The sequence below is a fragment of the Mustela nivalis genome, assembly GCF_964662115.1.
Source record: "Mustela nivalis genome assembly, chromosome: 10".
Lineage (NCBI taxonomy): Eukaryota > Metazoa > Chordata > Mammalia > Carnivora > Mustelidae > Mustela > Mustela nivalis.
This window is the reverse complement of record NC_139029.1, coordinates 43,019,395-43,034,362: the sequence shown is the minus strand read 5'-3', so window position 1 is coordinate 43,034,362 and position 14,968 is coordinate 43,019,395. Positions and strand designations below refer to the sequence as shown.

The window sequence follows — 14,968 nt, the reverse complement described above, 5'->3', positions numbered from 1 at the left end:
TGCTGTTGAGAAGGAGACTCAACAGGGACATACGATACAGGAGGGAGGTGGACGGGGCAAAGGAAACAGATAAAGGTCTGTCTCATTAAAATGTTAAAGAAGTCCTGAGGTGGCAGGATGCCCAAATGCTCACATCTAACATATTCCTTCCTCTTGTGGCTTTCTGAGTGAAAGTTTACATCCTCCTTCCACTTCACAGGGCTTAGGAGGAAACATCCGTGTGTTACTGAGAAAGAAAGAAGACATCCACCAGTCAGTGAATGACTAAGAATCTAAATTTGACGTAATGGGATATATTAATCCATGCATCTCTTGCTCACTCATCCAGCAATTGTTGAATAATAAAGAAATTAATTAATATTGCCGGATGCTGTGTAAGGCATGGTGATGAAGAAGTGAATAGGATAGACGGGGGCTTTACCTAAGGGATCTTTAAGGTAAGTGGAGAAGACAGATGATAGACAAATGTTAGTGTAATGAAGTCCCATCTTCTGGAGGTGACCCTAGGCAAGTCCCCCCTTCTCAGTGACACTCAGGACTACCTGGTAAAAGACAACTAAGAAAGAAAGTTTTTCATGAGAGACGCCAGACTCTGGGAAACAAACGGAGGGTTACAGAAGGGAGAGGGGGGTGGGGGGACGGGGTAACCGAGTGATGGGTATTAAGGAGGGCATGTGTTGTGATGAGCACTGGGCGTTATATGCAACTAATGAATCAGTGAACAGTACATCAAAAACCAATGATGTACTACAGGTTGGCTAATTGAACATAGTTTAAAAAAGAAAAATATATATATTTAAAGATTTTATTTATTTATTTGACAGAGAGAGATCACAAATAGGCAGAGAGACAGGCAGAGGGGGTGGGGGGTAGCAGGCTCCCAGCGGAGCAGAGAGCCCAATTCAAGACTTGATCCCAGGACCCTGAGATCATGACCTGAGCCGAAGGCAGAGGCTTATCCCACTGAGCCACCCAAGCACCCAGAAAAAAAATTATTTTTCATTGCTATCTTTATATTAAAGTAGAAATATAGCCATAAAGCAATTTGACTTTAGTACACAAATTTAAATTTGGAACCAGTTTTCAATCTGAACTGTACTTAGCTTTTACATATATGCTTTTTTAAAGATTTGTGCATTTTTTTCACATTTATTTTTTAAATTTTTGAAGGTTATTTTTCAACTTTGTTGAGGCATAATTCATAAATAAAATTGTAAGATATTTAAAATGTACATTGCGATGATTTTATGCATGCCTATATAATCAAAAGATTCCTCCCATCTGGTTAATAACCATATCTACCGCCTTATGCATTTATTTTCTTTTTAGTGAGAATGTTTAAGTTCCCTTTTAGCAAATTTCAGTACATAATATAGTGTTAGTACCTGTAGTTACTATGTTATACATTAGATCCTCAGAATTCATTCGTCTTATAGCTGAAAGTGAGTGCTATTTTACCAACCTATTTCTGTCCCCCCATCCCCAAACCCTGGCAACCACTTTTCTACTCTTGGTTTTTATGTTTGTTTGTTTTTTTTTAAGTTTCCATATACATGATACCATGCAGTATTTATTTGTCTTTCTCTGCTGGCTTATTTCACTTAGTATACTGCCCGCAAGGTCCATCCATGTTGCTGCAAATGGCAGGATTCCTTCTTTTTCAAGGCTAAATAATATTCCATTATATATGTGTGTGTGTGTGTGTGTACACACACACGCTTGCACATAAATGCTTGACAGGATTCTTGACATTCTAAAATCATCACATTTCACGACTGTGAAAAATGCTCTGCCTACACACCAGGTGACAGGAAAGGATGCCAGTTTGACCATGGGATACCATGTGCCCCTTTGTCATTCCCAGCTGCCCTGGGAAAGCTTTGCTCTCAGGTGAGGTGGGGTGGTGCTGTGCAGCTGAGATGAGTGTTCCAGGGGCTGACAGCACCCCCAGCCACCAGGCAACAAATCCTTTCTTGAAGGGGAATCTGGGCAGCACCCCTCCAGGCTCATCACATGAAGGCTGGCATAATGATTAAGAGATGCTTGAAATCTGGCTCCTTTCCTTTCTAAATGTGCTAGCTCAGGACATTGGCTTCAACTCTGTAAGGCTCAGTTTTACCCTCTAAACATGAGCACAATAATGGTCCTTTGATTATGAAACTATAGTTATGTAGAAGTGTGGTAATATAAGCTAAGAACCCCGCACAGTACTCAGAAGTGGAACCCATCATTGTTCACACTATCTGGAAGCTGAGACCGAGCAGTTCAAATCATGCATGTGTCAGGTATAATCACGCTTGACTATGCTCAGATTATGTCTCCTTTTTTTTTTCCCTTTTAATTTTTTTCTGAATAATGTTTCAAAGTCTCCATGTGGCTTTCTTTGGATGAACAGTTGGCGATAAGGAGAAAGGTATGATCAGTAGAGGATTCGGGCCGGAAAATTCTTTGCTGTGTTTGCTTACTGCTCAGTAGCCCCAGCAACTCAGCTCCAGGCTGGCTCCGTGGCCACCGCATTTCCATGAGATTTATTCTGCCCAGGCTGCCGACCTGCGTCACGATGGCTTCCCCAGACTTCTAGCACTCCTGCCTCTCTTCAGAGACACCCAAATATTCTGATCAAAGGTTTCCACTTGCTGGAGAAGTGAAGCATGATTTGACCAGATCTAATTTTTGTGTGGATATGGGTGTGTTTTCATTTCCCCTTCCATAAAAGAAAAAAAAAAAAAAAAGGAAGGGGGAGCAGCATATGGTATTCCTTTGCTGCCATCTGAAACAGCCAAGTCGAGAGCCAATTTATTCAGCCTAATTCATTCCAGATTTCTCAAGGAATAAACAGTGTTCTTGAGAGTTCTCAGATGTATGGCCAATAGAGATCTAGTTACCCAGGAGCGCTAATGTCAAACATTCAGGTACCCTTCAGTTAGGGCACAAGGCACTAGGGATGGAAGGTGGACTCAGAACTCTCGGGGTACCCTGAGACCCCAGAGCCATGTGATGTGACCAGTGAGTGCTTTGCATGCCCTTAGCACAGACGGAGAGAGCTCATTAGGGTCCCTGTAAGCAATATCGTGTTTCATGGCTCAAAACCGAGTTCAAATCTGCAGAGAGAAGGGATTGCTCTGAGAGAGAAAAACAAAAGGAATTGTACTCATATTTTTTTCTCCATGAGTCCTGCATATCCTTCAAGATCCCTCCCCCCCCCACCCTGCAAAAGCCCTATATTTACTATGCAAATCTGATGCCAGCCTCTACTGATAAAGGATTCCTATTGGAATTCCTATGTGGAGCTGTTCCAAATCCCATTTCTCAGAGGACTAAATAGAGACCCTGCTGCTCACTGAACACCCCTCTTACTGACGACTGTAACACCTAATGTGTACAGAAGAAAGATTACATCCTTTGGAGACAGGTGGTTCTTAGTTCGAATTTCCCTTCACTTTCACTTGCTCTGTGAATTTGGGCAAGGTAGCTCTCTGAACCAGGTTCCTTGTTTGAAAAATGAAGAGAATTTCTGGGATTTCAGGTAACAGATATGAACAAAACAATAGGACTGCCATCATTCTAGCTTTTGTTGCTTAGTTGATACACGCTTGGTCTTCTTCAATTTATCGAACATTGAACTGGTGGTAAGGGCGGCCACTCTGTGTGCTGTTTGTACTTGGCTCTGTTCTTCACCCTTTCCCTGCTTTGGTTTGTGTCACTGGGGTTTACCCCACATTTCCCAGGCTCCTGGTTAGAAACTTCTGGCTGGGTTGGACACTGGGGGGCACAAGTCAGAGATAAGAGGCAGAGGAGAGAAAAAAAATCTCTGGTCCTAGATGTGTCTGCTCTCTTACCCTGAGACAAGCCTGTCTTATTCCATCTCCCCCCAGGTGACCCTGACCATGAGGATCTGGAAACATTCCTCCAGTGGACAGCAACTCTTCTGCTGTTGCTAATCTCGTGGCTTCTCAGGGTAACCAGTGCAACCAGTTTCTTTTAAAAGCATCCTGGTTGAACCCCAACTTCTATACTGAGTATGAAGGAAGTATTCAGGTAATAATTGATGCACACTGTTTAAAAAAACATTAAAGAGTCCTGGTAAATGTAGAATATTGGAAATCAACAAATCCTAGATATAAGCAAAGTCCCAGCGTGTTAATTTCATAGAAAAGGAAACTGAAGCCACACAAGAGAAATGACTTCACCAAGGTAACACAACCAGAAAAAGGGGCTACATGCCTTCTCGTGTGAAAGGCATTTCTCCTGAGTCTATAATGCAGATTTCTAGATGTACATTACTTGAGGACAGGGATTCCTCTTTGTATAGTTGACCCTTGAACAATGTGGCGGTTTGGAATACTGATCCCCTGCACAGTCAGAAATCCAAAGATAACTTTTCATCCCCCCCAAATTTACTACTAGCTTACCATAGACTAGAAGCCTATGGTAAGCTAGAGCAAACAGTTGATTAACACCTATTTTGTATGCTACATACATAATATACTGTATTATTACAAAAGAGAAAAAATGTTATGAAGAAAATCATAAGAGAAAATACCTTAACAGTACTGCGTTGTATTTATTGAAAAAAAAAATTCCACGTGCAAGTGGACCCATGCAGTTCACACCCGTGTTGTTCAAGGATCAACTGTGTATTGATAGTTCCTAGCACATAGCCTGACAGGGAGCAGAGGCTGTAAATGTCTATCAGATGGAACTCACTCCCAGTCAGATGCAAACTCCCTGAAGCAGGAGACACAGAGAAGCTATAAAGACCTAATATGTACCCTGGTACCCAAATTATGTTTAAAATGTTGGCATTCATAGTGGATATAGGGGTTTTCTGCCAATACTCTGGAAGAGAATGGTTACGTGGTTTATAAAATAATTTCTCACGCAAGCTGTAGAACAACTTTGTGGGGTTAGTAGGCAAAATCACTATTTACCAGGCTTGTTTTACAGTTGAGGAGGTTAGAGTTTGTGGCCCCAAGGTCATGGGCTGAACTCAAACCTTCAGATTGCAAAATGAATATTGTTTCAATTACACTACGCTGTGCTCCCTATCTAACATCTGAAGTAGATGCATCTGGAAGCTATAGTATATTTAGCCATTATGGCAGCATTAACAAGTTGGAAATATCCTTCTCAAACTGGGTTACTTACACCCCCAGGAGGCCACTCTGGTGACCCAAGCTACTTGAAGTTGGACTCCCAAGCACGAAATTTACCTGAAGACTTGAATAACTATGTAAGTACTTTAAATGAAAGACTGTTTTGCATTAAATTAACATGGAAATATTTTGTGAGGAAGAAGACAAAGTTCTGCTGATTTGTATTATAAAATACAAAATCCCTGAAAGCATTTTTGAGTTTGTCATTGCAGTTTTAGGGGACTGCTTATATTTCTGGGCAGTGTCTTTATTTTTCATTCTAGAGGTCCTTCAGTTAGAGTTTAAGAAATGCTATATCTTTTTTCTTTTTATTTTACGGGGTGTCCTTTAAAAAAACAAAGTAATACATGTACATTATTAGCAAATCAAATATCACAGAAGGGTGATAATAAAAACCGAGTTCTTCTCTCCCTATCTTTCTCACCCATCCTCACTTCCAGCCCCACTTCCAGAAACAGCGGACCTATTACATGCTTCTGTTTTTTAATCTTTAAATAATGTTTGTTGTATTATTACTCAATGAATCAACTTTAAATATTATCCGCTAACACCTGACAACAAAAAAAAGGTGTTTAACTCAGTTAAACACCTCTAAAAATATCACCTCCTTTTTGTGAGCTTGATTTTTCAACCTCTAAATGGAGATTTTGGATGAAGAGTATCTTAATATTGTTGCAATCAAATGTATCAGTCTATCTTTTTGTGCCCTACTTAAGAAGAGTCTCTCTACTTCAAAGTAGATATTATTTCATATTATCTTCTAAGAGTTGTATTGTTTTGCTTTTTTATTTATATCCACTAGGTGTAAGTACCCCCACTTCTATCTGCAAGTGTTTTTTGCATGTAAGGTAAGGATACGTTTATGTTTTCTGAGTGGAAGAATATAGTTATAACGTAATAATCAACAAAAGGCTCACTTTCATAATACATAAAGAACATCTACAAATTAGTAAGAAAAATACTGTCAATCCAATAGAAACAAGAAAGCATTGAAAAAAGACTGCAGATTGGGATATCCTAATGACCAATTAGAACACATTAAATTAATTAATAATACATGACATGGTACTTAATCTTATCTGCAATCACATAAATACAAAATTAAACCATAATGAGAAACTATTTTATATTCTTGAATGAAAAAAAATTAACAAGTGTGACAATAACTACTATTGACAAGATTGTGGCACATCAGAGATTCTCCCAAATTTCTGGTAGAAATACAAATTGTTAAAACCATTTTGAAAGTATTTGATATTGTCTACTAAAGTAGACAATTCTGCCTGAGTATATATGCAACAGAAATGTGTGCAGGGGCACCTGGGTGGCCCAGTCATTAAGCGTCTGCCTTTGGCTCAGGTCATGATTCCAAGGTCTTGGGATCGAGTCCTGATTGGGCTTCCTGCTCCGCGGGAAGCCTGCTTCTCCCTCTCCAATTCCCCCTGTTTGCGCTCCCTCTCTTGCTCTCTCTCTGTCAAATAAATAAAATCTTAAAAAAAAAAATGTGTGCAAATAAGCACCAAGAGATGTGCTCAAGAATTTTACAGCAGAATTATTTACAATAGTCCCAGATTGGAAACAACCCAAAAATCCATGGAAAGGAGGATGTTCAGCATTAACAGCAGAATAGGTTAGTACATGGTGGAATATTTTTATAGCAAAGAAACTGGTGAATTGCACAAACATAATCTTGAGCACAAGAAGTCAGACACATGCATGCATGCATGTGCACACACATACACAAATGCACTGTATGATTAGACTTCCATGAAAATAAATGAAGCAAACAAACAACACACTAGAGTGACGGAAATAATATGGAAGTAAGTAGAGGTTATTGCTAGCAGGTAGTAAGAAACTTACTATAATGGGTGTGTTAGTTTCCAAGGGCTACTGTAAGAAAACACCAAAGACTGTGTGGTGTAAACAACAGAAATTTATTTTGTCACAATTCTGGTGTCTAAAATTCTGAGATCAAGGTGTCGGCAATGTTGATTTCTCCTGAAGGCTTTCTCTTTGGCTTGTGGATGGCAGTAATATCCCAAGATCTTTGCCTGGTCTTTCTTCTTTGCCTGATTTTGTCCTAACTACCACTTCTTATAAGGACACCAGGCGTGTCGGATTAGGGCCCACCCAGCTGACCTCATTTTAACTTAATTACCTCTATAAAGACTCCCATCTCCAAACACAGTCACATTGTGAAGTACAGGGATTAGGACTTCAACATATGACATTGAGGGGGGGCCACAATTTCATTTTCATTTCTTTTCTTTTAAGAATTGATTTGACAGAGAGAGACACAGTGAGGAGAGGAAACACAAGCAGCAGGAGTGGGAGAAGGAGAAGCAGGCTTCTGGCCTGATCAGGGAGCCCCATGCAGGGTTCCGTTCCAGAAGCCTGGGATCATGACCTGAGCTGAAAGCAAATGCTTAATGGCTGAGTCACCCAGGCGCCCCTACAATCTCATTTTTGAGGGCTGGCAATATCTCACTTCTTGACCTGGGTGGTGGTGCTAATGTGGGGTTTAACTTAGTGGTAATTTACAGCAGGGAACAAGTGGTTTTTTCCTTTTTTGAATGTATGTTATACTTCACGACACAAGGGTTAAACATAGATACAACTGAAACTGTGAATTAGTCAACATTGCTGAGGAACAAACAACACTAAAGCTTCAGTAGTTTAGATCAGTAAACATTTATTCCCTGTTCACATTACTTCTTGATGGCTGTGGATCTGCTGGGCCTAGGCAGAAGGAATAGCTTTCATTTGGGATGGGCCATTCTTGTGGCAGAGGGAAAAGAACAAGAGGGCTGATAAAAACCCATGATGTTCCTTCAAGTAAAAAAACAAAACAAAACAAAAAACCCTGTAACATGATCTCAGTTTTCAAAACCATTACTGACCATTTGCCAAATACACATCAGTGGGGAGGGATGTGGACTCCTTCCCTAGATGGGAGGCACTACAGGTCCGTAAGAAAAGATATAAAATCCTCTTCTAGAGAGGTAGAGAGCAAATACCCTGGAACAGCAAAATAATCTACCATTAGAAGTCAATAGGAGGTTACGCCTGGGTGGCTCAGCTGGTTATGTGGCTGCCTTCGGCTCAGGTCATGATCCCAGTGTCCTGGGACCGAGTCCCACATCGGGCTCCTTGCTCGGCCGGGAGCCTGCTTCTCCCTCTGCCTTTGCCTGCCATTCTGACTGCCTGTGCTTACTCTCGCTCCTCTCTCTTTGACAAATAAATAAATAAAATCTTTAAAAAAAAAAAAAAAAAGAAGTCAATAGGACATGATAGGCCTGGAAGAAAACATTTGAGATGCAGATGTCAGATAAACATATTTCTGATCAGTCAAAATAGTTAAATACTTTAAAAAATGGAAGTAGAGGATAAAACACATTAGAGAATTTGTTTTATAACCTTGAAGCAGAAAAAGTCTAAGTCTGACATCAAATTTTGTGGCCATAAATCCAAGTACATAAAAAACAAACACGCTGCATCAGAAAAATTGCTATGCACAAAAGTTGGAAGACAGTCTAAGTATTTGAAACTCAAATCGCAGGGAGAAGGCATTTTTTTTTTTTTTTGTAAATATGATGTGACAAATTAAGAAGAGGTGTGACAACTGATCACAAGAATTGATGTGTGTGTTGTCTTCATTTCTGTTGAACAATTTAAAAAAAAAAACAAAAAACAAACAAACAAAAAAGACAAAAAACAATGAAAGAAAAAAAAATGAAAAAGGTGGGGGTTCCTGGGTGGCTCAGTGGGTTAAGCCACTGCCTTCGGCTCAGGTCATGATCTCAGGGTCCTGGGGTCGAGTCCCACATCGGGCTCTCTGCTCGGCAGGGATCCTGCTTCCTCCTCTCTCTCTGCCTGCCTCTCTGCTTACTCATGATCTCTCAGTGTCAAATAAATAAATAAAATCTCTGAAAAATGAAAAAGGTTGAACCACAGGATAAGGTTTACAGTCACATTTATAATAAAATAAATGCAAATGAAAATCATAATGAGATACTCTGTTTTCACCTCTCAAATTGGCAGAGATCACAAACTTGGGTGGTGAATATTGGGGGCTAACAGGTAATCTGACAAATTGCTCAAATCCTCACCTCCACTCCAATTTGGCAACATCTCTAAAAGTTTAATAATGTATATATCCTTTTTTTTAATAAGATGAGGGAGTTTTTTTTTTTTTTTTAAGATTTTATTTATTTATTTGACAGAGAGAGAGATCACAAGTAGGCAGAGAGAGACAGTGAGAGGAAGGGAAGCAGGCTCCCTGCCTAGCAGAAAGCCCGGTGTGGGGCTCCATCCCAGGACCCTGGGATCACAACCTGAGCCGAAGGCAGAGGCTTTAACCCACTGAGCCACCTAGGTGCCCCTGTATAGATCCTTTAATCAAAGGATTCCATTCCCAAATATGTGTGTCTCCTGGAGAGCACAAATACAAGCTTATAGAAAGGTAATTACCACAGCATTGTTTGTAAAAAGGGCAAATGATAGGAAAGCAGCAGAAGCTTGCTTCTATAAAGCACTGGTAAAATTAGAGTACATCCACACCATGGAATAATATGCAGCCATTAAAATAAGACACTTTTGAGCTCCTGGGTGGCTCTTTATTAAGCAACTGCCTTTGGCTCAGGTCATGATCCTGGAGTCCCAGAACGGAGTCCTGCATAGGTCTCCCGGCTCCATGGGGAGTCAGCTTCTCCCTCTGACCTTCTCCCCTCTCATGCTCTCTCTCACTGTATCTCTGTCAAATAAATAAATAGAATCTTTAAGTAAAATGAGACCCTTTTACATTTGCTGGAATGAAAGATTTCCAGCACACAGTAAGTGGAGGAAAGGGGAAGAAAGTGCAGAAGAATGTGTATAGACATCCATCTTTGTGGAAAAGTAAGTGGACAGGCTCTGAAATCTCTTCACTGGCTGACTGTCTCCAGGGAGGAGAACAGGTAGATAGAAGGCAAGCAAGGAAGAGTCTTGCTTTTCACCTTTTTAAACCCTTTCACTTCTGTATTTTGTGTCTGTATTACCTAGTTATAAACAACCAATCCAACAAACATGAACGAACAACCCTGGAAAACCCAGAGAAGCGGAATGAGGCACGAACAAGATCTCAGGATTTATAAATGAATGGGTCTGGGTTTAAATCCAAACTCTTAGCCCTGGGCCCTTGGTTTCTCCGAGTTCATAAGATCATCGTGCCCAACAAGCAGCATCGTTGGAAGAATTAGAAATAACGTCAATGAAGTGCCGGGCTTGGTGAAGAGTACCATGATTATTGAATTCACATTTGAATCATTCACATTTGGGGCGATTAATAACCACAGGGAAAACTAACTCTCTTCCAAGTCACACAGGAAGTTTAACACTGAATTCTTCCTCAGGGGACATCTTCAGGCTTTGGACTTCCTTCCAGAACCTGAACATGAGCGGAATTCTGCAGGGCAGGACAGACCTGAGTCTGTTTGGTGGTTCAAAGTTTCAGGTACAATAAGATAGCAGCAATGGGTCTTCTTGTTTTCTTCATTATCATTGGAGAGAACTTAACCAGCAATCGGTGAGAGGGGGGAATATTCTGGATGGTCTGGAGCCCCCTGAGGAGGGCTGCCAGATTAAGTATGGGATGCTCAGTTACATTTGAATTTCAGATAAGTGACAAATAATTTGACAATGCAGATGTATCCTAAATAGGATAGCACAACTCAAATGCAGCCTACTTGTACTACAAAATTATTTGTTGGTTATCTGAAATTCAAATGTCACTCCATGTCCTGTCCTTTTATTTATTAAATCTGGCATCTCTCTCTCTATAAGGGGCATACCCATGGGAGAATTCTTGCATTCATTAGGTAAAATACTGCTGAGGTCCTCAGCTCTAGACTCTGTGAAGCACCCATTCCCAGACACTCTATAGGGCAAATGCCTAGGAAGACTGCAGGTCAAGGTGAAAACAGAGGTCAGGGGAGGCACGGCTGTGCACAATGAACCCATCAGATGAAGCTACTCCCTGCACTACACCCACCTTTCCCTTTTCTTCCTCCTGCCAGCAGGTGCCTTGAAGCATGGCCCTAGAGGAGTGTTGGGAAGACAAGTGTTTCTCCCCTTGCTCCTGCTGCGCTGTTTCCCAGTGAGCATGTGCCAATCATGCTGGCCTTTAAAAGCTGAGACCCACAGCCCTGAGGAGCGGCTTTGACGCTGGCAGCGGTGGGCTGCTTTTTGGATCAGCGTGGCTTTCTAGCCTCTTTGTAGGATCGAAGACGTTGTGTTCAGAGGGTGGTTGGAGCAGAGGTGGGAGCTGGAAAAAGGGGAGCAAGGGGCATCTGCTTTCTTTGCCTTTTTTTCCCCACAAGACCTTTTCTTCAGTCCTTCCTTCAGGTATTGGAAGACCATTGCCCTGGAAGGATGTTTCTCTTCTTGCCTTGTCTTCTCTGGAATGTTCTCACTTCCTCTGTCTGCTCTAATTCTGAACGAGGCAGTTCCTTAAGCACTGGGGGCTGCACAGTTGAGCTGCCTTTTCCTTTCAGATTTTGCTAACCCCCGACCAGGGACGGGGAAGGCTGCAGGAACTCCTTCCCCATCCCCTATAGATGGGTGGGTTGTCTGTTCACCCTGCCCTCCAGCAAAAGCTGTGCTGCTTCTGAGACCTTCCTAAGTGAGCCGCCCTGGCAATTGCTGAGGCTCCCGCAATGGGAAGGGAAGGTTGGGCTCACCTCTCTAAGAACTGAACACAGAAACCTGTCAGCTATGCTGGCCTCCAGCTTAGGACAAACTTGTGGGAGGGCCTGGCTGCTCCTTGCAGGGGAAGGTGGTTTCTACTTGACATGGATATTCCTACAGCTCTACTCTCTCATAACAGGACCCTCAAAGCCGTGGCATGGGCATGGTGCCATGCAGGACTTTCTGGGGTATTCTGTTCCCAGGGCTAGGGTTTCCCAGATACAGAGCAAGCAAGCGCTCCAGCTGACTCATGATTAACCACCCTGCTTGAGGGGCTCAGCTGTGCTGAAATCTTAGTCACATAAAACGCCAGGCTGATGCTAACAAGCTACTGGGAACCTTTCTTAGGCAATAGGAGCCCAAGGCCAAGTATCTGCCAGTAGAGAGAAGCAGAATAAGCTACACTTGACGACTGCTTTAGGGAGGGGGAAGGGAAGCGTTGAGCACTTTTGAGCAGGGAGCCTGTTATTAATTTCATTACTTTATTCAATGAAGATACTGAGCTGTAAAATCCAGATAGACTGTATAGTAGGAAAGGGGTCAAATTTGGCTTTACTGTAGGTCTTTTCAGTTCAACACCAGCTTTCTTGACTAAGTGGAAACCACAGAATGGCAGGTCTATCCAGAAACACAGACACAAGCGTTTGGTGGTAGGTGCCTGCTGGGCACATGCACAGGCGGCTTCCACGCATACTACCCCCGGATCTTCAGAGTGAACTCTTCAACTCCCATATCCTTGGGGCTCTCCTCTCCCTTCGATTCTAAAAGCTACGGCTCATTCCTCCTATTACCAAGTTTCTAAAGTCGTGGCTCTTCCTAGCAGTTGGTAACCACTAGAATCCGTAAAGAGCACCCCCCTCGCCCCTGCAACTCACAGGGGTGCTGCTGCTTCCCAACCCCTCTTTCTGTAGGAGGGCCTCAAAGTGCATTCATCGTCAACTGTGACCCCAGGCAATTGCACAAAGCTAATTAAAACAGTGATGGCCTGTAATCTTGTGGGGAACATTGTTCAATCTGTTTCAGAAATGGTAGTTCAGGAATCTGAAGTCTCCAGACAAAGGAGCATAACTTGGAGGAGGTTAAGCCTTTCAGTGGTCCTGCTATCTAGTGTCAGAAAGCTGTGAAGGAAGCTGATTTCCTTACTTTGCAGACTGCAGGTTCCAGAGCTCCTGACCAAAGTATCTCCCACTCTGGTGATTTATTTCTGCCAAGCGGAGTTAGGGTGAGCAGCTGGTAAAACCATTTTTGAGAAGGACTGAATCGATTCTCATGACGTGAGGTGTTAGAAGACTTATAACAAGTTTATAGACCTCTGTGGAAACCAGTCACTTTTCTCATCACCCGTAGGAAGGTTTTTAAGGTGAACAGATAATAGCATGGAGGTGATTATGTAGCAAATAAGGGACATCTGGGTTGTAGGCCCAGCAAGTAAGCCTCTGTAGCTGGTGGAGCGGGGAAAGAAAACAGACAAGGATTTTTGGAAAGCGTGTTTGCGTCGATTTCTTGCACTAGTAACAGAACTAAATATTCAAAGCTTTTAAATACTGTTAAACTGTAGAAAGTTGCCCCGAGAAGCTTCCAATCAGGTAGTGTGGGTACAGATGTCCAACTCCCCCAGCGCTGAGTGGAGCACTTCCCAGGAGCATGTCTGATCATCTGTGATCTTGATCTCCGTGTAAATACATTTGCTCTTGGTTACGCTAAGACTGAAGAAAAGCTCTGGTTAAGCCAAGTCACAGACGTAAAGTTGTAATTGGGTCTTGGAGGCCGGGTAGAAATTACCTGGGCACAGATCAAGTGGGAAGTATATATGGGTTGAAGAATGAGGCTGAAGTATGGGGATGGCTTGACCTCGCCTTTGAAGGCAAAAGACTTCCATTACCTGAAACTGGAGTATTGGCAACCGGTCTGTGAGCTTCCTGCTGAAACAGTCTTCACCTCCTGGTGCTAAAATGCTTTCATCTGTTTTTAGAATCCTGGCTCCACCCTGTTTTCATTGTATGTAGTTGGCTCCAGCCTAGAAGCTAGTCCAATTACCCTGAAGGGGCTATAAACTCCTACCTGCGACTCGAGGCAGTCTGTTGGCTTGGGTTGTGAAGCTTTCTGATGCTTCTCCCTGGTAGCCTCATGTTTTTGGCATCTACATCCCATGTGACTGCGTCAGCCCTCCAGTGGTCCCTGAAGGCTAGTGGTAGAGGTATGGGCTTTGTAGTTGGATCTCTGTGTAACTCCAAGTATATGGGACTCAAGGTGAATCTAGAGGTCTTTCTGTAAAATGAGAGAACCACTTGGGGGCTTGGGTCAAATGTAGGTGAAGCAACCACGTGTGTCTGGTACATCTGTTATATCTGATCCTATCCATTAAGCTGAGCTCTGCAATGAGAAATGCCTTGCCTTCTTGCTATTCACCAGACACTGGGAATTGGTGTTTAGGGACTTTGAACTTTGAACACAGAATCGGGTCTATCCGAACTACATATTTAAAAGGAGTCCTTAGAGCTTGTGTTACACTACTGTCTGGAGAAGGCCTATGTATGGCACAGCTTCAGAGATCTAGAAGGCTCTGATGATACTGTTGCATCATGGAACACCAAGCACCTAGCAACTGTTTCAAACAAAGCAGGGAAAATGTTTCCACAATCCAGAACCCTGGCAGGTCACCCCTGTTTCTGCATGCCTGCCCACGCTTCCCTCCTGAGCTGATGGGGGCCACCAATTCCAACCTTTGCTGCTATTCAGCTGATGGTTGAGTGGCAGGCCCACTGAGGTTTGAAGGACAAGATCATCTCCAGATTTAGTGTTTCACCAGCTATAGCAAAACAAGATAACATGAAGACCTAGCCCCAATATTCTCCCATGGCTTACTGATATTTCAACAGAAAGAGACCCTAAGAAATTCAACTGTAAGGCAGTGCTTCAGCTGACCCCAAATACGGTGAGGTCTTCAATTCAAAGGTGTCTAAATTTGAGGTCCAAGCTCAAATGTCTTCTACCCTTTCCTTCCTCCTCCCATTAGACCAACAGCTGTCAGATCATGTGGTTATGACCGTCTCTGTAAACCATTTCTCTAGAAGGCTGAACACCAT

The 14,968-nt window shown here is 42.5% G+C and overlaps 1 protein-coding gene across 1 annotated transcript in view; it reads left to right on the top strand.

Moving 5' to 3' along the window:
• The window catches only part of LOC309843189 (uncharacterized protein), a 657,188-nt gene that overhangs the window by 501,376 nt on the left and 140,844 nt on the right, over positions 1–14,968 (top strand). Inside the window, exon 10 of the mRNA XM_082688548.1 lies at positions 5,157–5,233. Coding sequence (XP_082544674.1) covers positions 5,157–5,233 — 77 coding nt within the window. The remainder of the gene's footprint in view (positions 1–5,156; positions 5,234–14,968) is intronic.